At 31.6% G+C, this 25,756-nt stretch overlaps 2 protein-coding genes across 4 annotated transcripts in view; one reads left to right on the top strand and one right to left on the bottom strand.

Moving 5' to 3' along the window:
• Positions 1–25,756, top strand: part of LOC114335305 (pancreatic lipase-related protein 3-like) — a 593,140-nt gene that overhangs the window by 87,360 nt on the left and 480,024 nt on the right. The gene's annotated exons all lie outside the window — the stretch shown is intronic.
• The window catches only part of LOC114334359 (lactosylceramide 4-alpha-galactosyltransferase), an 81,767-nt gene that overhangs the window by 11,163 nt on the left and 44,848 nt on the right, over positions 1–25,756 (bottom strand). For both annotated transcript variants that reach the window (XM_028284396.2, XM_028284395.2), the window contains exon 2: positions 657–1,201. In XM_028284396.2, the coding sequence (XP_028140197.1) occupies positions 657–1,150 (494 nt within the window). In that variant the 5' untranslated portion in view covers positions 1,151–1,201. The remainder of the gene's footprint in view (positions 1–656; positions 1,202–25,756) is intronic.

The raw sequence follows: 25,756 nt of genomic DNA, 5'->3' as shown, positions 1-25,756 counted from the left end.
TCTTTTGACTTGTCAAAAACAAAAGAAATTTTGTATATTTGATTCAATAAATTCTATTCTATTCTATTCTATAAGAGCCCCAATGGCTGCTTGGCTATCTGTGCATATGTTAACCGCTGCAGTTCGAAGGCCCTTAAGTTGGTTTCTCTTGCACACTGCAAGATTGCAAAAATCTCTGCCTGAAATACATAGGTATAATCTCCCAGTGAAATATAAATATTAAAATTTCCACCACTACAGATTATTCCTGCGCCCGAACCTTCTGCAGTTTTAGACCCGTCCGTAAACCAGGTGTAATCCTACAGTCTGGGTCGAGAATTTCCTCTGTCCCATTCCTCTCGTGAGCAAATGTCCACTTGAAAAGGTAGGTACTAAGGTACTACAGGCTTGTATCTGTATGTCATACGGTCAGAAATCATTTGAGCCACATACTTCGAAAAGATACATACGATACATGCTACACGTCAGCGTGGAAGCAAGAGTAGAAGGAAGAATGTGTTTGGGAAGAAAGAAGGAATCTGAGAACAATTATGTATAAGTAAAATTTTAAAATTTGAAAAAAAGTTGAGGAGTGTTAGTGGGTTAATATAGTATAACAAGCTAGGCTGCTCTCTACAACATGTCTTATTTACACATTATTATTATCTATTACTCACCTAAGTACATCGCTAGCGTGACTAACCACAAATTTGGATCCTTCTAGCCTACCAGATTTATACAATTCCTCTACGGGCGTACCATTCGTATACTTCTCATAGTCTAAATGCATAATTTTAACATTTTTATAACTCATTAAAGCTTTAAGAATCTCATCTGATTCGTCTCCTTCAAATCTGAACACACCTGGTGAGGTATAAAGTAAGTAAACATCAAAATTCGGATTTGCCTTCGCTGCACTCTCAACAGCACATCCCTCACGTGCCGTGATAAGGATTTTCTCTTTGGCTGCTGAGTTACACGAAGTCTCGTGGAAAAATATCGATTTTCCTTTTCTGGGTTCTACCGTCGAAATATCAGGGAGGGACTCCATATCTTTGCGACGGTAGCAGCTGATGTTATCTCTTGGTTGGGACATAAGTTTTAATAGTATTACAATCAGGGCTGCTACAGCAAAATATCTCCAATACTTCGTCCATCTTTTAATAAACATTTAGATAGTAACTCTTTCTTCTAAGTAATTTTGGCCAAATGGAAGATCAATCTGAAAACAAAGATAAAAAATTCTCACTTAATTATACATTTTACTATTCTAACTTTGTTAATATCGAGTGATTTACTTATAACGATACGCTTCATTTATATTATTTTTTTAATTGCTAATTTTAAATATTAACTTTCTTTTCTAAACGAAAATAATATGGGTCATTTAAAATTCACATGTGTTTCGCTCCTAAAATATAAAACCAGAGTGTATAAAATTATTGTTTCTTTTTTCTGGGAAACATATTCCCCATTAAATAGTTATCTTATCAGACCTTAATAAAACACTTTTGAAATGTATTCGAAGACGCTTCTAAAGAGGAAAACTGACAGAGCGTGTTGCGACATTATGAGTGAAATAAAAAAATGTAACAGAAAAAGATAAAAACTGAAGACGGGATTCAACCCAACGTAAAAAAGATTAAACTCAAGACGAGATAGAGAAATTTCTGTCAAAATTTGGTATTTATGACCCTTAAAATAACACCAAATGCTAAAATTTATTAGCCTGTGGATAGTGTGGATGTCTCGTCAGCCGAGGGTACGATCAGTGGCGTGGTAATTTTATGGTCAAACTACGTTTTGTTCTAATTTTTATCATTGTGAGAATTAAAAAAACCAACTAATATTTTTATCTCCACCACTGAGGGCGGTCAACTTTTTGGTTGCCTGTATTCTTCGGGACATATTCGGGACATTTTATCACAAAGTAAATATTACTAATTTTACCGTCTTGTAGGGTATCTGCGTTCTCTTTCTTTTCCACTATTATACAGGGTGAGTCATAACTATAGGGACATAGACTAAGGACAAGTTATTTGGACCAAAATATGGCTATTGGGCTAAATATGCCTTAATAAAATGTTGCTGAGAAAAAAGATACAGGGTGTTAAAATTAATTTTTGTTTTTCGTTTTTTGCTAATAGTTTCCCTGTATATTTATAAATTGCTATCAAAATTGGCACAGAGGCATAATCTTAGACAAGAAATAGTATTTTATCTACAATTTTACGTTTTGTCATAGAGGGCGCCACGTGGATCATTCCTGATGATCAAATTGAGTCTAAACTTTTTCTGATGAAACTGTTTAGTAATTTTTATTAGAAAATATGACGTAAACATCATTTTTACGTAAAATTGGTACTCTTGTTTAAACATGATAATTTCAACCGTTTTCGGTAAAAACGCAGTCGAACTGCTTAGAGTCTTAAAAAAGGATTTCAAATATTATTTCATTTATGAAAAGTATGCTTTGGACTGTCAGATAATTGTTGGTAAATGTCATTTGTTCAGAGTAAATTATTTTTGATGTGACAGTGTAGTGTAGTGTTGCATTTTTTAAAAGTAATCATTACTTTTTTGATTGAAATGCTTCGTCACAATCATTTCAGTTGCAACTTTGTTTATTAGTTTGGTATTTGATATCCCCTTCTGAGTTCCTGAAATCTTCAATTGCGTTTTTATCGAAAACGGTTGAAATTATCATGTTTAAACAAGAGTACCAATTTTACGTAAAAATGATGTATACGTCATATTTTCTAATAAAAATTACTAAAAAGTTTCATCAGAAAAAGTTTAGACTCAATTTGATCATCAGGAAAGATCCACGTGGCGCCCTCTATGACAAAACGTAAAATTGTAGATAAAATACTATTTCTTGTCTAAGATTATGCCTCTGTGCTAATTTTGATAGCAATTTATAAATATACAGGGAAACTATTAGCAAAAAACGAAAAACAAAAATTAACTTTAACACCCTGTATCTTTTTTCTCAGCAAAATTTTATTAAGGCATATTTGGCCCAATAGCCATATTTTGGTCCAAATAACCTGTCCTTAGTCTATGTCCCTATAGTTATGACTCACCCTGTATATATTATATCTCTCTTTGCCGACGTTTAAATTAGGACCCACTTGAAGCTCGCTTCAACACGCGCCTCGACCTCGTTGTGAGAATTCCTCATAAAGGGCCAGCGTCTTTATGTCAATAAATTAGTCTTTAACTTAAAAACCACAGACATGTGTTTTCAGTTCAGTCGATTCACAACCTCCCTTCGGTAGTCACACCCCAGCGGGCGTAGGGATAGGTCAACAACACACCCTTACGAGATAAACGAAGCACGCTTGTTTACCCAAAATAAATAAATATATTACTTTTCGTTGTTTTACACTTATTTTAAATGAAGTTAATTGTTTCCGTTAACCACCAACGGAACATACTCATACGAGTACAACTCAGAGTACAATATCATACAAAAACAGAGAAATAAGGTAAAAAAGTAAAATTTTGACCAGGTTTTGTTTTGAGTTTATGGACCTCCATAGGTTTGGTGGACCTGCAGTAGGTTTAGTGAACTTTTTAAATTGTTAACAATTTAAAGTAAAAATGCACTAAGCAGTTTTGTCTACCAGTAAAGAATTTTTAACGAATTTGAGGTAATGATTTGATAAAACACGTTTAAAGCTTTAAAATGACGATTGTTGAATGTTGATTTACTAAATTTGTTGCTTAAAAAATTGTAAGAAAACCTTCAAATTCTGAATTTTTAATAAATTTTAATAACTATTGTAAAAAATGAACTTACAACCTTGATATTCCGAGAATTGGGTCTTATACTAAAAATAAGGATACAGTTTCAGATATACTCATCTATTAGCTTTAAAAGTCATTCAATTTGTTTATCCCAAATAACTTTTTGAATCACTTTTTTCCTTTTTTGCTATACCCGGGGAAAAATATGTTTTATATTTTTAAAAAACTGACAAGTTTAAAAAAATTGTGATTACTCTGACACAGTTAGTCTTTTGTGGGAATCGGCGGTATCAAAAAATGAAACATGAACTTCAAACTCGAGCTATAAAATATCTCCGGTTCTTGGTGAAGGATTTTGACGTTTCTTTTTATAATTTATATATACTCTTTACGTAGGTACATTACAAATATGCCATTTGTTAATATATTTAATGATAAATCAACTTTGTAAATTCTTTAAACAATGTTTGGACAAAAATTTACAATATTTTTACGACAATTTTTGTTGACAAAACATAGGAACATATCCTTAACTGTTAAATTTTCAATAACGTGGCAAACGTAATTTGATAAATATTTACAGTTGTAGGTAATTAATTAAATTTAATAAAATAAAAAATTAGTCCAAATTCTAAAGACAAAAAACATAGACAAAAGGGACTTACGAATAATAACAAACCTTTACTGGAAACAAAAAGCACAAATTGTAATGGATAAAGGACCAGTCCAGAAATTGTGTCTCCATTACTATTTAATATATAGTGAAGCCACTTTTGACGAAGCATTACTATCTCAAAAGTGAAGGAATAATAATTAATGGAAGATCTATTAACAACATAAGATATGCAGATGACACCGTGATTATTTCAAGCTCTGTTGAACAACTCCAATTTTCTACTAAACAAAACAAACAGTTTCTGTGAAAAATATGGACTAAAGATTAATATAAAAAAGTCCAAATACATGATAATAACTAAGAAAACAAATATACAAACAAACATACATTTGGGAAATCTACTGATAGAAAGGGTTGATAAATACAAATAGCTAGGAACATTGATTTTAGAAAATAATGATCAAACATAAATAAGGGCGAGGATAGAAATAAAAAGAAATGTCTGAAATAAAACAATAAACAATATTTTAAATCCAAGACTTTTTTTTCGTCGAAAGAAACTGCTTTCTGGTTACATCCTGAATCTCCGGCTTTATAAGCACGGAGATGACGAATATAGAAGAAAGTAGAAAGGACAACGGTCACGTATCTACTCCCTTTTCGTCTAGGAAAAAGTGCCGAAAGACGGTTTCGAGTACTCAAAAATCTGAGTAAAGAAGAACAAGGGGGAAAGGCAGTTTTGTTTTAATTTGATTCAGAGCTAGACCACCATCTACAGATAGCTATTTCTGCATCTTATGCTTCATCAGTGTAGCTATGCAGTCCCAACTCTGAAACAAAAATCAACAATCCTGCCTTTTAAGGGAAATCACCGCGATGCAGTAATTCCACCTTTGAGACGTAAAACAGCGACATCTCTAGTAAAACTAGTAAGACGACGAAAAGACCCAGATGCAAAGTTTACTGTAATAAAACAATTAAAATAATTGAAATAAAACAATAAACAATCCAATTTTAAATCCAAGACTTTTCGTCGACAGAAACTGCTTTCTGGTTACATCCTGAATCTCCTGCTTTATAAGCACGGAGACGACGAATATAGAAGAAAGTAGAAAGGACAGCGGTCACGCATCTACTCCCCTTTCGTCTAGGAAAAAGTGCCGAAAGACAGTTTCGAGTATTCAAAAATCTGAGTAAAGAAGAACAAGGGGGAAAGGCAGTTTTGTTTTAATTTGATTCAGAGCTGGACCACCATTTACAGATAGCTATTTCTGCATCTTATACTTCATCAGTGTAGCTATGCAGTCCCAACTCAGAAACAAAAACAAATAAAAGGCAGGATTGTTGATTAGAAAGCCGGAGATTCAGGATGTAACCAGAAAGCAGTTTCTTTCGACGAAAAGTCTTGGATTTAAAATATTGTTTATTGTTTTATTTCAATTGTTTTAATTGTTTTATTACAGTAAACTTTGCATCTGGATCTTTTCGTCGTCTTACTAGTTTTACTAGAGATGTCACTGTTTTGCGTCTCAGAGGTGGAATTACTGCATCGCGGTGATTTCCCTTAAAAGGCAGAATTATTGATTTTTGTTTCAGAGTTGGAACTGCATAGCTACACTGATGAAGCATAAGATGCAGAAATCTGTCTGTAGAAAGCTATCTGTAGATGGTGGTCCAGCTCTGAATCAAATTAAAACAAAACTTGTTCTTGCGTTTTCGCAAGACCAAGACCAAGACCGCCTAATTTTAGCAATACCAAGACCAAGACTTACCGTGCAAGACTTGAGCAAGAACAAGACTAAGCCTGCGAGCCTCTTGCGTCTTGCAGTTAGAACTGAGGGTCGTTTTAGGGGGTATATAAGTTCGGCTATATTCTTAGATACCTACTCTATGAGAAACAAAAAAAATTGTAAAAAAAATTTGAAAATTGGATTTATGCGCATTACGAGCAATACCATAAACATACATAGCGAATCAAAATATCCATTAAAAAAACACTTGACACATTTGACATGTACTCAGAGGTCATTATTATAATGTAAAAATAAAATATTTTGTACATTCTTTTCCAGCAGCCGACTTCTTCGCTCTGAAATTAATTGTCCAGGTTTTGAGAATATTCGTCTTTTAATCATAACATAACAGTCATGCGTTGCGACGCCTACAGTAATATCGAATATCGTATAGAAACTTTTTAAAAATGTGTCACCTTAGCTAATAGAAAATATACTTAATAAGTATATGAGTAATTAATTTTTTTCATTATTAATTTTCAAGGAATTTAAACACCAGAAATCTTATCGGTATACATAGTTATTATAGTAAGACTATTATGTATTGTTTATGCTAACTGTGCTATGTCACTCAGCTAAACAAAATTTGCTGAAACAGCGCGGTTATTTTTAAAAGTATCATAATATAATGATATGAGACAAAAGTACAGATAATGCCGGATATCATGTAAACAAAATACCGAAATATTATTTTAACCATATACACTTCTCCAAGAAATTAACGCACCATCTTAAAAACGGGTCATTTTTAATGTCTCAAATTTCCTAAGCCTGTTGTCCGATTTAAGTGATTTTTTTAATATGTTGTCTTATTCATTATAAATATTGCTGTAATAGTATCCGGGTCATTGTATACCGGGTATACCAATCAAACTGTGTTTTATCACTCTGTGGAATATTCTATTAGCATTATGCTAACTTATTATTCAAGCATGCAATAGCATACTGAAATTAAAACCCAACTATACTAACTATAGCCTCATATTTTCTTAGCATTATGTTTGTTTATTCATTCATATATTGGATAATAAAAAAGTTCGGTACTCTTTTAACTAGCCATGTTTTTCATCAATACAGGGTGTTTTAAATAAGTATGGCAAACTTTAATGGGTAATTCTGCACGAAAAAGTAATGACAGTTTGCTTCATAAACGTTTACTTTATAAATGCTTCGTTTCTCAAATAGGGGGTGTTGAAATTTTTCTTACAAACTAAGGATTTATTTATTGATCTAAAACCAGTTGAGATATGCAAATGAAATTTTGTGGGTTTTAAGACGTAGTTTTAACTTTAGTTAGTTAGAACATAGGCAGGTATCACTTAGATCGTGGGTTCAAACCCAACCGGTGTCAGTTGTTTACATGTTTATTAATTTGACTAGTCTTTACTATGGCTATGATATTCAAGCTTAAAATATACCTCTCTGTTACGTTGTTCTAAGATATGCAATAGGCTAGGCTAATGGGCAACTGCGAGACTTGCAAGACTCTTGCTGCAAGACCAAGACCGGGAGCGCAATACCAAGACCAAGACCAGGTGTACTGACGCAAGACCAAGACCAAGACTGTCTAAGTCTCGTCTTCGTTTTGCATTTGGGCAACACTACGAGAAAGGGGTAAAGAATTCGAAATAATAAACACAATAAATATAAGAACGTTACAGTTTCTGCGACACGCAATGAGGGGACAGCGATATGAAATGCTAAGACTGATAATACAGGGAAAGATAAGAGGAGGAAGGAGTATAGGAAGAAGGCGAGTGTTATGGTTGAAGAATAAGGGACTGGTTTAAATGCAGTTCTACAGAACTCTTCAGAGCAGCGGTAGATAGAGTAAAGATAGTGATGATGGTATCCAACCTCCGATTGGGAGAAGGAACTTAAAGAAAAAGGTAAATAATACTGTGACACAATTATGTAACCTTACTGTTTTCAGCTCCCGGACTAACAGGCACCGAAAGTGTTTACCAAGAACCTTTTTTTATACAATGATTTATGTGGTTGATTGATTTATGAGGGATTCTAATTTAAAGAAAGATTTCGGCAGTTGTTTACATACATTTTTCTAATAATTGTATTTTTGTTATTATACTAGAAAATTCGATTTTACGTGCTTTGAGTTATTATGTAAATACTCGTTTATTCTGGATCATTCTTTTACATTCGAGATTATTAAGCATTGTATAAATAAGAGGAATTTGGAAATTAGCAGTTGTGAATTTGAATACGTCGGTGTATTTTGATATGTATCGGGCGCGGATAAATTTGTAATTATGTAGATATCGTAGTTTGTAAAATAAAAGATATAAATTCAGTGTCTTTCATTTGTTTAGAAGTAAGTTATTAAAAATAAATAAAGTCGACTAAAATTAAGCTTAGTGCCTAAAAACATAAATAATGAAATAGTAAAGTCAACCGCGTAAAGTCAGTTTTGTAACAATGCCATGTGGGGAAAAATTTATAATTTTATCAATCATTTACAACAATTTACATATAGTAAATTAATTGTAAGTGATCTATTCTTATATTTTCCAATAAAAATAGTTTTAACAACAATACTGTTTTTTGTCGAAATTTCTTAAAACAATTTTCACGGTTAATTTAATAAATTTATGAGCAAAAGGCAAATTTTGTTATAAACAAACAAGCTATGAGTTAAAAAAAGTGACTAACTTCGTCCTTAATAATTTTCGTAGGAGAACTTTTTTTAATAGTAAAGAAATGCCAGCTTTTCGAATATGAACAACTAGATGTTTCCTGGGCAATCGTGAAAAAGTTATTCTAAATGTTTATAAGCAAAAAATTGCAATGGTTTTGCACAAAGTCTTGCAATGTTGGAAACTTTTTTTAGATTATTTTGATATAATAATTCTTCCTCCTGCTAATGCTAACCATAGAATTATTGTAAGTTTATTATCCTCAGACTTGAAAATTGTATTGCAAAAAAAGTTGTTTGGTATAAACAGATTCCATATATAACTTTAAAACTAATCTAAAGTATTAAAATAAAGTAAATACAGAATAAATAGTGTATATAAATAGAATCATGCTCAGTAAATAAGTGCCGGTACTGATTGATTGATTTATAAGCAGGCAATAAGAAAAAAAAATTAAAAAAAGCGATAACAAAATAATAGGTGATAATGGAAGGAGTAAACAGATAAAAACGCAAATATATCAGGTAGAAAAAAAAATTAATGTAACATTGTATGTATTCACGTGTTAAGTTCAGCAAACAGAAAACCACATATTTCAATGAAAATTATGCAATAAAATGATAAGATTTATTTTCATTTCGCTTTTGACCTCTGTCAAAAAACCTATTGTTTCATAAATACTGCTTTTTTCACACTGAATTTCTGTGAGTACTGTGAGCGGTTTAAAAACAAAGAGACATATCTAGAGTCTAGGCGCTAAATAGACCGTGGCCTTTTCAATTCTGATGGGCAAAAAAATCACATGGGGAGACACCTTGTACCCTGTAAATGTACCCTTACCATACGGACGCTTAATACAGGAGCGTGCGTTGGAGGCAATCCGTAAAAATAATCTATCCTTAGAAAAACTCGAAAACGTCAGATTAAGACAAGGTAAGTACATCACGAACAGTGTATATTTCAAAAATCTGATGATTTGAGCAGGGCGTAAGGAAATGGGCGAATCTCAAAGTTTTACAAAAAAAGAATGTGTGTGTACTTTGTACGCACGTAAGAAGTTATACTTCTATTATATGATTTCTTAAAAATAAATATACTTTAAACAGTTTGTTTTAATTTTTTTAAACACCAAACTAATTTTGTGCTTACCGCTTTCAAAAAAATAAAAAAAAAAGTATAGGATTGCTCCGGATTCGAACTCAAGACCTTTCGATCTCTGGCCGAATGGTATACCAAATACGCTACGAGGACTGTGTCTGTATCGGTTAGGACGTATGTACCTAATGACAATTCACGGTAACAAACAGACAAGGTAAAGTATAATAAATATACAATAAAATGTTTTAATAATACTCATCTTACTCCTGAGGAAGACAAATCCAAAGACACAAAAATTATAATAAATATATTTACTAAAAACACTAATATATTCTTTTCACGCCTTTTCTTGCACTGATATATTTATATACTTCGTCTAATTTACTAACCGTTTCACGTCATCCGCGTCATGGCCTGTGACGTCGCATGATACCAACACGAAATATTTGGAGGTAGGTGTGTTCTTTTTTAGAATCATTTTGCCGAGTGCACTGGAATTACAGCCACTAGACATATTTTATTACATACGAGTAGAAATAATATTTGAAGATTTCTATTAATGTTAATCTAAAGAAATACACAATAATATGTTTCATTTAATTTGTATAAATGGATTATAAAGCGTTTTTATGAAGCACATTTGTTCGGAACACACTGTAACTGTAATCGAATGAAGATGACATTTTAGAATAAATTGGTAACATTTATTTGACAGTTGCGGTGATGACACTTTATATTTGTTTATATTCTTTACTATAAGTATCTGTTCTATTATATTCTTAGATCCTTAATAGATCTTAAAAAAGAAAAGATCCTTATAATTTTATCACGACTTGGAATAATTGAGGTATCTGACAACTTTTTTAGTTGTTATTGTAGACATATACAAAGAAACCTATCGGCTTCTCCCAAGAGTTCGGAGCCGTTTTTTAATAATTAAACAATGCAGTGCAAAAACGCTTGCACTGCAAATCTTAAATGATTATAACTTAATTCTTGTTCTCTATTTCTTAAGTTTTTATTTATTTACATTGAATATTAATTTGCTTTGTTGTATAATCCACGTTTACAATAATTATGTGACCTATTTGATTTAAAATGGATTCAGGATTTTTTTATACTTTGGCAACTATGTCAACTTAGATCTCTGGCACTCTGGCGTAGATAATGACGTGCAACGGTAAGTAAATTAGACGGACTGTACATAACTTGGAAGATTTAGCAACTAAACGCCATACTGTCTGTGTGCGCATGCGCGCAGAATTATGAAATTTTACTCTCAATCGCGCCTAAAGAAGTATAACTTCAAAAAGCGAATATTTCGCGAAATTAACATGAAATCGGAAAAATGAAAAATGCATGTTCAATATTTTAAAAAAATATATCGAATGACATAAAACACGACCACCCTAGGAGGTGGGGTGGGGGTTACTTCAAAATCTTGAATAGGAGCCCCATTTTTTATTGCAGATTTGGATTCCTTACGTAAAAATAAATCACTTTTATTCGAGATATTTTTTCGAATTATGGATAGATGGCGCTATAATCGGAAAAAACGATTGTTGGAAATGGAAAATTAAGTTAAAAATTTATAAGTCCCCACTAAAATTGAAAACTTTACTTAACTTTTTTTGGTTTTAGGACCTAATCTTCACAACCCAATAGATCCCCATAATGCTCGAGTAACTGCAAATTTAGGAAACTTGCCTTCTCTACTATTAGGCCTGGATCCCGCGTATCAAAAAAAGTTTATTAATAGGAAGCTGAAAATTTGTTAATAGCTTAACGGTGTCTAGTCGGACAAACTTTGATGTATGGGAACACTGGAATATGGGAAGTTTTAATTGTGGAACGTGATTTTAATTGTGGAACGTGTCATCCTGACAAGTTTATGATTGTGAAAACTGCAGATTGTTTTTAAGTTTATTCAATAGCAAACTTGATATAATGTATGAAAAAATGTTTGTCCGACAAATGTTGGGCATATTAATAAGTCCGACACGTACCTAGAACATGTCAAATGACAGAAATTATGTTGGAGGTAAAAAACAGTCTAATTTTTGCACGAGAGTTTAATGGAAGGGTAACAAATCAATTGGAAGTTCTGTCCGACAAAATACATGGGCAGTTTTCGTAGCCTGACTTTAGAAACCTGCAACCTGTTCCACAATTAAAACTTCCTCTGTTCCAGTGTTCCCGTACATCAAAGTTTGTCTTACTAGACACCGTTAAGCTATTAACAAATTTTAAGCTTGCTATTAATAAACTTTCTTTTGGTACGCGGGATCCAGGCCTATATTAATATGGGATGACTATGAACAGCAAAATTTTACTTTAATCATTTTATGTGGTTCTCTTTTTAGAGCCAAATCAAATGCTATGATTTTTCGGACATCTTGGGTATTCGTGCACCCTATGTAAGGCACAGCTGAATCTTATGTTTGTGCGTCACAGTGTTGCCGTGCCATTTCTTTCATAATTTCAATCAATGTTAAATGTACCTACAAGAATAAGAACGTTTAATTCTCCGTCATTATACTAGGTAGAATGACAAATGAGGTGTCAAATAAAAGCTTATAATCCAAGGATAGTACTAAGGGTGAGAAATTAGACCTAGATTGTCTGTCCCTCAAAAAATAAGCGTTATATTGGGGATTTCTAATGTTGACATTAAAAGTTGCACTATTTTTTTTTATAAAACATTTTGATCTAAAACTTACCAGAAAACTTCTTTGTACTCTCTACTTTCAAATAAACGTTATTAAGAAGCTCAATTTTAAACTTCGTCACACAACTTTTGCGATTAAACTTTGCAATGCACAAATCCGCACCTTTTTCTTTGAAAAATTCATAACCTTTATCATGATAAGAATAAAAACTTGAAGCAGGTACCTTTGTCTTCAGAATTGTTAGAGCTATATACTGTAAAAATTTTAGAAAAAAATATTAAAATGCAACAGAGTTGTAGCAAGGTAAACGCAAAAAACGTGATTTCATTTTTTTTATTTTTAGATTAAAATTGCGATTTTGACAATGTTCCCCCACATAAAATTCAAAATAAACCTTATTTTCGTTTTCAGCACCCTCGAAAATATAAAGTATGAATAAAATTAGCCATTCACCCCTCTGTGGTTAGTATCTCGAAAACTAAGCACTTTTTTGAGGGTGTCCCGCTCGTGTATAATATCACAAAAGATTGTAACGTGATAGTATGAAAAAATAAAGGATACGGCAACGGTGTTACAAGTGATGGTCGGATCCAATGCCAAAATCTACACAGAGATATTAGGGTGCACTAATAACCAAGATGTCCGATTTTTCTGATGGGTATTCCTAAGTTAACTTAAAGTTGATTGCAAGTAATCGAATGAACTATCTTCCAATTAAATCGTCCCAGAGAACGTGTACAATATGAACACAAATACATACGTTTTACCTATCCACTTTATAAAATATTTTATTTATTAGGATTTTCTCTATAGTATACAGTAAGGACGTTTAGGTTGGAATAAATTCATTTTCTCGAGAATGGAAAATTTTGGAGAAAAATTCCGAAACAGGTCGATTTGTAATTTTTAAATTACGATTTTTTGGCATATATATCATACTTCATTTGAACGTGATGACGTAATTGATGATTTTTTTAAATGAGAATAGGGGTCGTGTGATAGCTCATTTGAAAGGTTATTCAATTCTCTGTTCAGTAATATAAACAATTACATAATTTTTGTATATAGGGTGTCCAAAAAGAATTTTTTTTAATTAATTTAATTGATACAAAAAGAAGAATGTATGTAATTTATTTAATTCAAAATACATTTTACTGCTGTCATAAAACAGAAAAAGAAATGTTTATTTGAAAAAGAAACATTGCTTTTCACTTGAATTAAATTTTAAAACTGCCAGAGGCAGGTGGGTGGCAGCTTTAACTTGAGTTTAAGCGAAAAACAATAAAACTTTTTTTTTGTTTTCTGACAATTCTTTTTTTTGTATAAATTAATTTAATTAAAAAAATGTTTGGACATCCTGTATGTATACATAATTATGTTAATGTTTACATTACTGTATAGAGTTATAGATAATTAATTAAATAACCTTTCAAATGAGCTACCACATGACCCTTATTCTCATTTAAAAAAAATCATCGACTACGTCATCACGCTCAGATGGATGACGTCACTAGTATGATATACATGTTAAAAAATCGTAATTTAAAAATAAAAATCATTTTATGAAGAAAATTTCATTCTCAAAAAAATGAAATTATTCCAACCTAAACGTCCTCACTGCATATTGCAGTATTTCTATATAATCCAGTAATGCAAATAATCAAATAATCCTGCAAACTCTGGTTTGTTGAATTATTTGATTAATGGGTGCCTAGTGCCGGATTAATGAGATTCTACTATCTTTTAAAAATGTTTCTGCTTGATTAGTTTTGAAAGATCGTTGTAATCTTGTGCAATGAAAACTGTGCTATCATACATTATCGTAATATATCACTACGACGAATCTTTGAGTGTGAAATTCCTGGAATAGGAGTGGCCGGATAAGACGTAATAGGAGAGAGTTAAATAGACCAGACATGTCTGTACTGTAAAGGGAATTAATATAAATTGCACATATTCTGGGAACAAAAATAGTTCAATTAAACCTAACTTAGTACAAATGTGCACATAAAAGAAATTACAGCCCTTTGAAGCTGAAAAATGAAAATCGATTTTTTTCAACATATCGAAAACTATTAAAATTTTTTTATTGAAAATGGACATGTAATTATTGTTATATTCTTTTCCTCATGATCATTTTTCAGTGCGTCACAGTTTTTCGATTTCTTTCTAACGCATTAAATTGTATGTGATAGAAAAAAAGGCACGTCCGTGATTACAGACATTTACAACATTTATTCTAGTTGTCGATAGATGGCGCCATAATAAAAAAAAATTTCTTTAATTAGATAATAATATTACAAATATCATCTGTATAATTTATAAGACTATACAAATCAAAGAAAATACCATTTTTTGACACAAAATTGACCAACACATTTGATTTGTTTTTACTCCAAATTAAAAATAAAATGTGACAACTGTCAGATTTAACTAAAATGTCATGTTAGAATAAATGTCATAAATGTGTATTATCACGGACTTACCCTTTTTCCTACCATTTGTTACGCACTGAAAAATGCTCATGAAAAGGATAATAGTAGGAACATCTTAAAAAAAATAACAGTGAAACTTGTGCACCTTATAAACATTGTATGAGGGTTTTGTTCCTTTAAACCTCCCCAAATATTTGTCTACGGTCCAATTAAATTATTATTGTGGTGCCATTAGTTAAAAACAATATTCTTAAAACTATTTTGCCTCTTAGTACTTTTTCGAGATATTCTGTATATTATAAACCAGTTTTTATCGAGATATTTTGAACATTTGTAAAATCTACCATATATTTTTAAACGGTTAAGTAAGATTATACAGACCTGGCCCTTATTATGATAGATTGGGTAATGAGAAAAGTAATTGACGATCGAACAGGTATCAGGTGTAACCTATTCAAACAGTTAGAAGATCTCGAATTTGCAGATGACATCTGCCTGTTAAGTGAACACCGAAATCATATGCAAGCAAAAATTGACAAATTGGCACAGTACTCCGACACGATCGGCCTCCAGATTAACACTCAGCGAAAACCAATACTTTTAAAAAACAACAACCATCCAAATAATAAAATAATGATAAACGGTAAAGAAGTAGAAGAGGTAGACAAATTCACATATCTGGGATCAGTTATGGAAAGGAACGGAGAGTGGGTGTAATAAGAATATACAGACCAAAATAATAAAGGCTCAACACGCATTCAACGCTTTAAATAGAATTTGGCAAACAAACGAAATATCGGAAACAACAAAAATTAAAATCTTTAATAGTTGCATTAAAAGTATACTATTCTACGGAGCAGAAACATGGAAACAGGACGAAAATACAATTAAAAAACTGCAAACTTTTGTAAACAAATCTCTAAGAAAAATCCTGTAAGTATACTGGCAAAACAGAATAACTAATAAAGAACTATGGGAAAGAACAAGGCAAACTAACGTACCTACTACAGTCAAGGAAAAAAATGGAAATTGATTGGCCACACTTTGAGGAAAGACCAAAGAAACATAGCAAGACAAACACTTGAATACCAACCAGAGGGGAAAAGAAAGAGAGGAAGACCAGACAACAGCTGGAAAAGAACAACGACGAGAGAACACGAAAAAATTGGACCAAGATGGGGTGAAGTCAAAAAGAAAGCAAAAAATAGAAGAGAATAGAGGGAACTAGTACACAGTTTATCCACAGAATAAAAACAAAAGAAGATGCGCTGTCCCGACCAGACAGCAATCTTACACTTTTGGCCAAGAAACGCATAAGGGCCCAATACTCCACAAGAAGGGATAAAAGTAGGGAGATAGAGACCTGGTAATAATATTGTGAAAATATATTCTGTTTGCTCATAAAATTCTATTCTTATATTCTTATTCTCATAAAATTATTTATTAAAACCAGCTGATGCCGTTGTGTCGCCATTATTTAACAATCACATTAAATATGAATTTTACTATTTTAAAGGGTCTTCACCCCAATAACAGAGGCTTTCTCCCTGTAATTTAATTTTAATATGTTGTATGCCGACAATAATTATTCTTCTATAAGGCATTATCATATCAAGATCAACATGCCAAACTATCTGGAAAACAAGACCTTCGACAAATGTGTGCTTCCAGTCATGACTTACGGCACCGAAACACTATCGTTAACCCAGGCCACAGCAAGCAAACTTAAGAGTTGCCCAGAGAAGAATGGAATGGTCACTACTTGGACCTTAGACAAGGAAAAAAGAGAGGACGGGTAACACTCATTTAACACACACGTTCCAAAAGTGAAGCCAGTTTTTGGTTTGTTTGTCACCAAAAACATGGCGGTCACGTCAAAAATAACAATGGGTTGCCAGTGGTGGGTGTTCGTTGAAGGTTAAAATTTCATAAAAAATAAAGTAAATCATCATCTAAAATTCGTAATAAAAACATATGTATGTATTGAAACATATGTACGTAATATGAGCAACTTAATAAAACATTTACCGTACACAAATTCTTCATTTTAAATAAATTTCATGTTTTCATTTTAAATATTCAATGCATAACATTACCCCAAAGATACGTCGATGATCAAAATCTCTGGTGTCGGTTTGGCTTCACTTTTGGTCATAGGATTACTCATCCTCTCTCTTTCCTTGTCTAAGACTTGGACTGACTCTCAGACACAGGGTTAGAAACGAGTAAGTAAATTAGAAGAAGAACAGGTGTCACGGATGCCATAGAGCGAATAGCATGGCTAAAGTCGAATTGGGCGGGCCACGTAGCCAGAATGAAGGACGAGAAGGTGGACCCAAAAAATTACAATGTGGATCTCGAGCAGATAGAAGAAGTAGAAGTAGACCACTTGACGGACGACGTCAAAATGGTTGCTGTGAATTGGTTGCAGGAAGCCCAACATCGACAGAACTGGAATAAATTAGGGGAGGCCTATGTTCAACTTTAGATGCAGAAGGCTGGGTGATGAAGATGAGGCATTTAAAACCTATACGACGAAGCTGTGAAGATGGCATCTGGCATGCCACAAGCACTTTTAAAGCTGATTTTAATAAATAATTTTACACACTATTAAAGTTATTTGAGAAAATACACATGCTGTCAGTTTGACTTTTTTTGAAACGATTTTGCCAAATTTTAGAAATATGTACAAGTCATACAGTCTTTTTCAACATATCTATAAATTTTTTATATAAATGACAATGTTTGTTTGTTTCAAAAAGTCAATCAGTATCTACTAATTATTAAATATAAATATATACTTAGTTCAGAGAAATAAGGGAAAAAAATATCGTGTTGATGACACAACCCCCTCCAGGCCGAAACCAAATTTTTCGAGTAATATGGTCATCTACAATAATAACCTATATGTTTCCTGCAGCCGATTTTGATGATATACATAGTTATAAACAAATGAAGATCAAAAAACGGTAAATTTTCGCTTTTTTCGTCTATTACTGAAAAATTGGGCATTTTAAACAAACTTGAGAGTAATAAACTCATAAATCGTATAAAAAGCTTCAATATGGCGTTCGCTGAATATGTCTATCCTTATTGGTTGCTTAGAAAATTGCCAAATAAATCATAAATTTTGAGTTTTTATAAATATTCATAACTTATGTAAAAATTAACTTAGAACCTTCTTATTACACGAAATGCTGAGACTTATGGTGCTTAAATCGTAACCTAAATTTCAAAGCAATTGGTCAAATAGTTTAAAAGTTATTTAATTTGTTTATCCAAAATTAATTTTTTTTTTGCAACACTGTAAGTCAGAAAACGATGAAGTTACAGTAATATTTTGGATAGTTTATGAAAGAAGAAAATTTACAGTATTTATTTGATTTAAAAAAAAATGACAAAAAATAATTATAAATATTGCAAAATAATTTTGCAACAACATGTGAATTAAAAAATGGGGGGGGCTAACTTTGTCCCTAAATGTCCTAGAACAGTTGTTTTTCTTTCTAAATGTGTATAAAACTTCAGTCTTTCTAAATGTGAAAAAAAAATTTTTTCTACGGGTAACGGTTAAAAAGTTATTCTAATTGTTTATAAGTAAGCAAAAAATCGACATGTTTTTGCAAAATAATTTTACACTGTTTAAAATTATTTTTTGTCATTTATTTTTAATTAAGGTAATAGTATAAATGTTCTTCTTTCATAAACTGTCTGAAGTATTATTGTAACCTCGTAATTTTCTGACTTATAGTGTTGCAAAAAAAATGAATTTGGGATAAACAAATTAAATAACTTTTAAACTATTTGACCAATTGCTTTGAAATTTAAAATATAATTTAAGTACAAGAAGTCTCGGCATTCCTTGTAATAAGAAGATTCTAAGTTAATTTTTACCTAAGTTATGAATATTTATAAAAACTCAAAATTTATGATTTATTTTGCAATTTTCTAAGCAACCAATAAGGATGGACATATTCAGCGAATGCCATATTGAAATTTTTTATACGATTTATGAGTTTCTTACTCTCAAATTTGTTTAAAGTGCTTAACTTTTTGGCAATAGACGAAAAAAGCGATAATTTACCGTTTTTCGATCTTCATTTGTTTATAACTATGTATATCATCAAAATCGGCTGCAGGAAACATATAGGTTAATAATATAGATGTCCATACTACTCAAAAAATTTGGTTTCGGCCTGGAGGGGGATGTGTCACGAGAAAAATCTTATTTCTCTGGACTAATACTAATTTCGAAACACACTTATAGGCGTAAAAAGCCAAAAACCTAGGAATTTTGTGCAGTAAGATGAATCGTCATGCAACTTTTTTGCATTCGATTCGAGAGAGTGTCAGGCAGCTTTGTGAACTAAATTGATCTCCCACAAAAAATTGTGTGCATAAGAAAATGCATTTCCAAAGTGCATCTCGAAGAGATGGAAAATGAAAAATTTAGAGCTCAGGAAATATTGGCGGAAATAAGTTCAATTTTTATACTTAGGGGTTTTGCAGGTCACTGAACACGAATTTCATGACGGCGATAGTCTTCGAGGTATCTGGTGTCTAGGGTGGAACTCGTCGTCCAGGACGATCGAATAAATCGCAAGACAATCGAATAATTCACAAAATGAAGTTTGGAAAGAAAAACTGAAAAACATACGTGTTTAATATTTTTCAAAAATCTATCAAATAACCCTAAATACGACCCTCCCACTCCACTCCCTGGAGGTAAGGTGGGGGCAACTTTAAAGACTTAAATGGAAACCCCCATTCGTTATTGCAGATTTAGATTGACTACTTAAAAATAAGCAACTTATATTCAAGACATTTTTTTAAATTGTAAATAGATAGCGCTATAATCGAAAAAAAAAAACGATTTATCGTGATACCATAGGTAAATTATAGAAACGGTCTAATATCTCGAGAAATAAACTTCCAAATAAAAAACCAAAAAATACGTGTTTAATATTTTTCAAAAACCTATCGAATAACAACAAACACGACCCTAAGCTCCACCCCCTGGAGGTGAAGTGGGGGGTAACATTAAAATCAAATAGGAATCCCCATGTTTTATTGCAGATTTGGATTCCTCATGAAAAAATAAGTAACATTTTTTAGAATTGTTGATAGATGGCGCTAATAAATACTGTTTTCCGATTAAAGCGCCATCTATCCATAATTCGAAAAAAATGTCTCGAATAAAGGTTACTTATTTTTACGTAGGGAATACAAATCTGTAATAAAAATGCACCTATTTAAGATATTAAAGTTACCCCCACCTCACCTCCTAGGGGGTGGAGTGAAGAGTAGTGTTTGATTTTATTCGATATTTTCTTAAAAAATATTAAACACGTATTTTTTGGTTTTTTATTTGGAAGTGTGTTTCTCGAGATATTGACCGTTTCTATAATTTACCCATGTATGGTATCACGATAAAGCGTTTTTTCTGATTATAGCGCTAATTATTCACAATTTGAAAAAATGTCTTGAATATAAGTTGCTTATTTTTACGTAAGCCATCCAAATCTGCAATAACGAATGGGGGTTTCCATTTAAGATTTTAAAGTTACCCCCACCCTACCTCCAGGTGGTGGAGTGGGAGGGTCGTGTTTAGTGTCATTCGATAGATTTTTGAAAAATATTAAACACTTATTTTTCAGTTTTTCTTTCCCATTTTCATTTTGTGAATTATTCGATTGTCCCGCGATTTAGTAGATCGTCCCAGGCGACGAGTTCCACCTTGGGCACCAGGTACCTAGAAGACTATCACCGTCATGAAATTCGTGTTCAGTGACCTACAAAACCCCGAAGTATAAAAATTGAACTCATCTCCGTCAATATTTCCTGAGTTCTAAATTTTTCATTTTCCATCTCTTCGAGATGCACTTTGAAAATGCATTTTCTTATGCACAAAATTTTTTGCCGGAGATCAATGTAGTTCACAAAATTGCCTGACACTCTCTCGAATCGAATGCAAAAAGTTGCATGACGGTTCATCTTACTGCACAAAATTCCTAGGTTTAATGCTTCATTGCCTCGCCTATTATTCTTCTTGTTGTAGGTTGTAATTTATTTGTTCTATATGTTATAGTCAAAGTCCGAATTCCAGGCACTCCTAGGTTTGACTAGGCAAGCCTCAGGTCTGACTGACGTTCTTAGTCAATGCTCGAAATAAATTGCAGTTTCGGCCTTTGACTAGTCAAACCTAGGAGACACTAAGTTGGTCAGGCACAGGTCGAAATTTAATTTTATTAAATCGGGGTTTGACTAGTCAAATCTTGAAATCAATGAATCAATTTCTTGAAAAAAGTGTGTTTATTGTTCCGTATTTTATACCAGTCTTACGCCAATAAATAATTATAATTTATTTACACCATAACTAATGAGAAAATTATTTAACATTAAATATTTATATTATTAAATTTTTTACACAGAATAAAAATATTTTGAGGAAATAAATTTCACAGAATTGTATGAGTCATTTCCAATAATTCTTCTTTTTTTAATGAAACTTTATTTGAGCTGTTAATATTGTGAGGTAGGAAATTTTGTGTTTTACGTTTCACGTTTCCTACTCTGAATCTGTCAAAATGCGTCTGAGTTGAGCGAACGGAGTTTGATTATTATTTACACGTAATTTGGTTTGACTAAGTAGGTACTTATATAAATTTGATTTTACCACAAACAAAAGGGGAAGATAATTGTCAAAAAATTTAGATTACTTCTTCAGATGTAGTTTGTTGTATTTGCCAAAAAGAGAGCTCTGACGCACATACGTGCATAATTTGTAATCAGGTGGTACATGTTGTGTGTGCTGACAGCACCCTTGGTTGGTGCATACTATGAAGGTTTTGCAAGAAAAGTTACATGCATGCGTTGTGCACAGACAGAAAAGATTAAAATAAATAAAGGAAAGGCGATTGAAGGTCTTCAGGCTTAGGCTAATGCTATGAAACAATTAAGTGAAAAAAAATGTCTTCCAATTTCGATCGGAAAAACTGTAACAATACCTATCCCAGCTTTGATAGAGAAAAAGGAGATACTTAAAATATTTTGGGTATCATACAAGATAAAACAATTGACAGTTTTTATAGGGTTGGTACGAAAAGCAGAACAATAAACACACTTTTTTCAAGAAATCAAATAACAGAATGCAAAGAGAATTTTCTTAATTTCGAAGATGTTCCAGACGTTAAGCTGTCTCAAGAGAAATTAGTACAAAAGATTCTAAATTTGTATGGCAAGACTTTATAAAATGCTACTACAATAAGAAATGCTCTTCAAAATTATTTAAGTGTAAAAGGTCTAACGTATTGTGCAACTCTAAATGCCATACTCTTTTTTTTATTTTAATTACGCCAATATAAAAATAATAAACATTAAAATTAAAAAATGACGTTTTATTCAACATAATCTAACAAATTACATTTTATTATACTCTGGGCTAATTAGCAAAATTCATGGAAAAGTTATTTACCAGCAATTTTATTGCTGGAATCGAATTGTAAGACCCTATATATTAATAATATAGGTATGCAAAGTCCGCAGATAGTGTGCTACTTTTTTTATAAACAAAATGACGCCAACAAATCGTATTTTTTCAATTATTGCTCTATAACTCCGAAGATTTTAACTTTACAACACAAACACCCAAATAAAAATTCACCGCAATTAAATTCTGCATAGAGATATGTTTTTCACGATTTGCTCTGACGAAAATTTTCCTCGGAAAATGCGGGTTTTCCTAACAAAAACTCTAATTTTCAAATAAAGTTTTAGGTAACTAATAATCAATAATTAAATAACTTAGTGACATAAAAGCTTTCTTGGTATAGATTGTAATTCCAGAAGCCGGTGAAAATTAAACGAATATTTTAGCAACAATTAAATTGTTAATTAACAATTTATGATCGCAATAATAGCCAGAATAATCATGATACATTGATCAAACTTATAAAGATTATACAGATGAGATGCTTATTTAATATTTTATCGACAAAATATAAATTTTTCTTTTTTTTGCATAATCTTTAAATTTTACAAAAAAAATTGTTATAATACGCTGGTCTAATTAGTAAAGTACAAAGAGAGGTTATTTACCAGCAATTTTATTGCTGGAATTAAATTATAAGATCATATATATTATTAATATAGGTATGCAAAGTTCGCAGATAGTGTGCTACTTTTTTTATAAACAAAATGGCGCCGACAAATCGTATTTTTTTCAATTATTGCTCTATAACTCAGAAGATTTTAACTTTTCACCAAAAACACTCAAATAAAAATTCACCCCAATTTAATTCTACATAGAGGCATGTTTTTCCCGATTTGCTCCGACGTATAATTTTCCTCGGAAAATGTGGGTTTTCCCAACAAAATCTCGAATTTTCAAATAATTTTTTTGGGCCAGTAATTATTTATCAATAATTACATAGCTTGGTGAAATAAAAGCTTTCTTGGTAGAGATTATAAATTTAGAAGCCGGTGAAAATGAAACGAATACTTTAGCAACAATTCAATTGTTAATTAACAATTTACAGTCGCAGTAACAACCAAAATAATCATGAGACATTGATCAAACTTAAAAAGATTATAAAGGTGTGATGCCTATTTAATATTTTGTCGACAAAATATAAATTTTTCATTTTTTTGCATAATCTTTAAATGTTTAAAAAAAATTGTTATAAACAAATTAACATTAATTATTTATATGGGAAATAAGCCACAATTAAAATTAAAAAAATAATTTTATTAACGTTTCGACGCCCAAATCGGGTGCCGTTGTCAAAATACAAAATGCCACAAGGAAATAGCTTCAGAACAAATTAACATTTCTCAGAAATTGTTTATTATATTCTAATTTTAAAAATACTTAAAATGCGTATTTAATAGGTCTTGAAAATGAATGCTTTAAAAAAATTTTCAAACCATTTGCAAAAAAGTTATGAAACAGCAAAGTAAATATACGATTGCTCCGTTGTTTATAATTTGTTTTAATTGTTTCAAAGCTTAAAAGTGAGTCTATGGTACAATCTAATTACTCACAAAGAATGTCAAAAAATTTTATAAAAAAAGTATTTTTAATCAAAGATTAAAAATACTTTTTTTGTAATTTTTAGCGCAAAAGTAGGCCTGATACAGAGTCGGAGCTAAAATGTTCACTCGAAGCGACTGACACGCAGCATACATTATTTATTAAAAGTTTACGTCGCGCGGCCGCCGGTCGTCGCTCCGAGTGAAAATTTTAGCTACAGTACTGTATTATTCTACTTTCGCGCGTGTAAATTACAAAAAAATATATTTATAATCTTTAATTAAAATATAACCATTAAACTTATAATCGATATTTTTTTGTAAATAATTAACTTGTACTTTAAACTCACTTCTACGCTTTGAAAGAATTAAAAAAAAATTATAAACACCGTAGTAATCTATGTTTATTTTGCTGTTTCATAACTTTTTTGCAAATGGTTGCAAAAAAGTTTTAAAGCATTCATTTTCAAGATATTTGAAATGCGCATTTTAGCTATTTTTTAAAATTATAATATAATAAAAACTTTCTGATAAACGTTAATTTGTTTATAACTATTTTTTTTAAACATTTAAAGATTATGCAAAAAAAAATTATATTTTGTCGACAAAATGTTAAATAGGCATCTCATCTTTATAAGATTTCAAAGTTTAATCAGTGTATCATAATTATTTTGGTTATTATTGCGACCATAAAATATTAATTAACAATTGAATTGTGGCTAGAATATTCGTTTAATTTTCACCAGCTTCTGGAACTATAATCTAAACCAAGAAGGCTTTTAAGTCACCAAATTATTTAATTATTGGTAGATAATTACTTATCTAAAACTTTATTTGAAAATTAAAGATTTTGTTGGGAAAATCCGCATTTTCCGACGAAAATTTTCGTCGGAGCAGATCTGGAAAAACACGTCTCTATGCAAAATTTAATCACGGTGAATTTTTATTCAAGTGTTTTTGTTGTAAAGTTAAAATCTTCGGAGTTATAGAGCAATAATTGAAAAAAACGATTTTCGTGCGCCATTTTGTTTATAAAAAAAGTAGCACACTATCTGAGGACTTTGTATACCTATATTATTAATATATAGGATCTTATAATTCGATTCCAGCAATAAAATTGCTGGTAAATAACTTTTCCCAAAAATGGCCTTTTCTCCGATAATCAGCCCAGACTATTAGCAGATCGGGGTTGACTAGCCAAACCCCGATTTCATAAAATTAAATTTCGACCTTCGCCTGCCCAACTTAGTCTCTCCTAGGTTTGACTAGTCAAAGGCCGAATTTGTTTCGGGCTTTGACTAAGACCGTCAGTCAGACCTGAGGATTGCCTAGTCAAATCTAGGAGTGCCTGAAATTCGGGCTTTGACTATAATATATATATCTCTCGTTATTTTTGCTTTCCAAGAAAATATGATTCAAATCTCGACTATAAAAACATTATATTCGCATATACAGGGTGTCCAGAAACTCTAACGACAAACGAAGATAGGAGATTCTTCAGATAATTTTAAGATAATTTAACCCAATTCACTTAGTCCGAAAATGGAGCTAGAGCTCTTTGGAGATGGCGTCTTGTAATTAGTTTTTCTTAAATACCTCCAGAATGCTTCTATTCAGAACAACAAAAATTGGTACGCGTATTTATCTTCCAGAGATAAATCTAATCCATCCATTGCAAATTTCTAGTACCGATCATATGCGTGCCGATCATAGGATAAAAAAAAACTGT

Source organism: Diabrotica virgifera, chromosome 3, assembly GCF_917563875.1.
Source record: "Diabrotica virgifera virgifera chromosome 3, PGI_DIABVI_V3a".
NCBI classification, from domain to species: domain Eukaryota; kingdom Metazoa; phylum Arthropoda; class Insecta; order Coleoptera; family Chrysomelidae; genus Diabrotica; species Diabrotica virgifera.
Note: the sequence above shows the minus strand (reverse complement) of the source record. Positions and strands in the feature narration are given on the sequence as shown.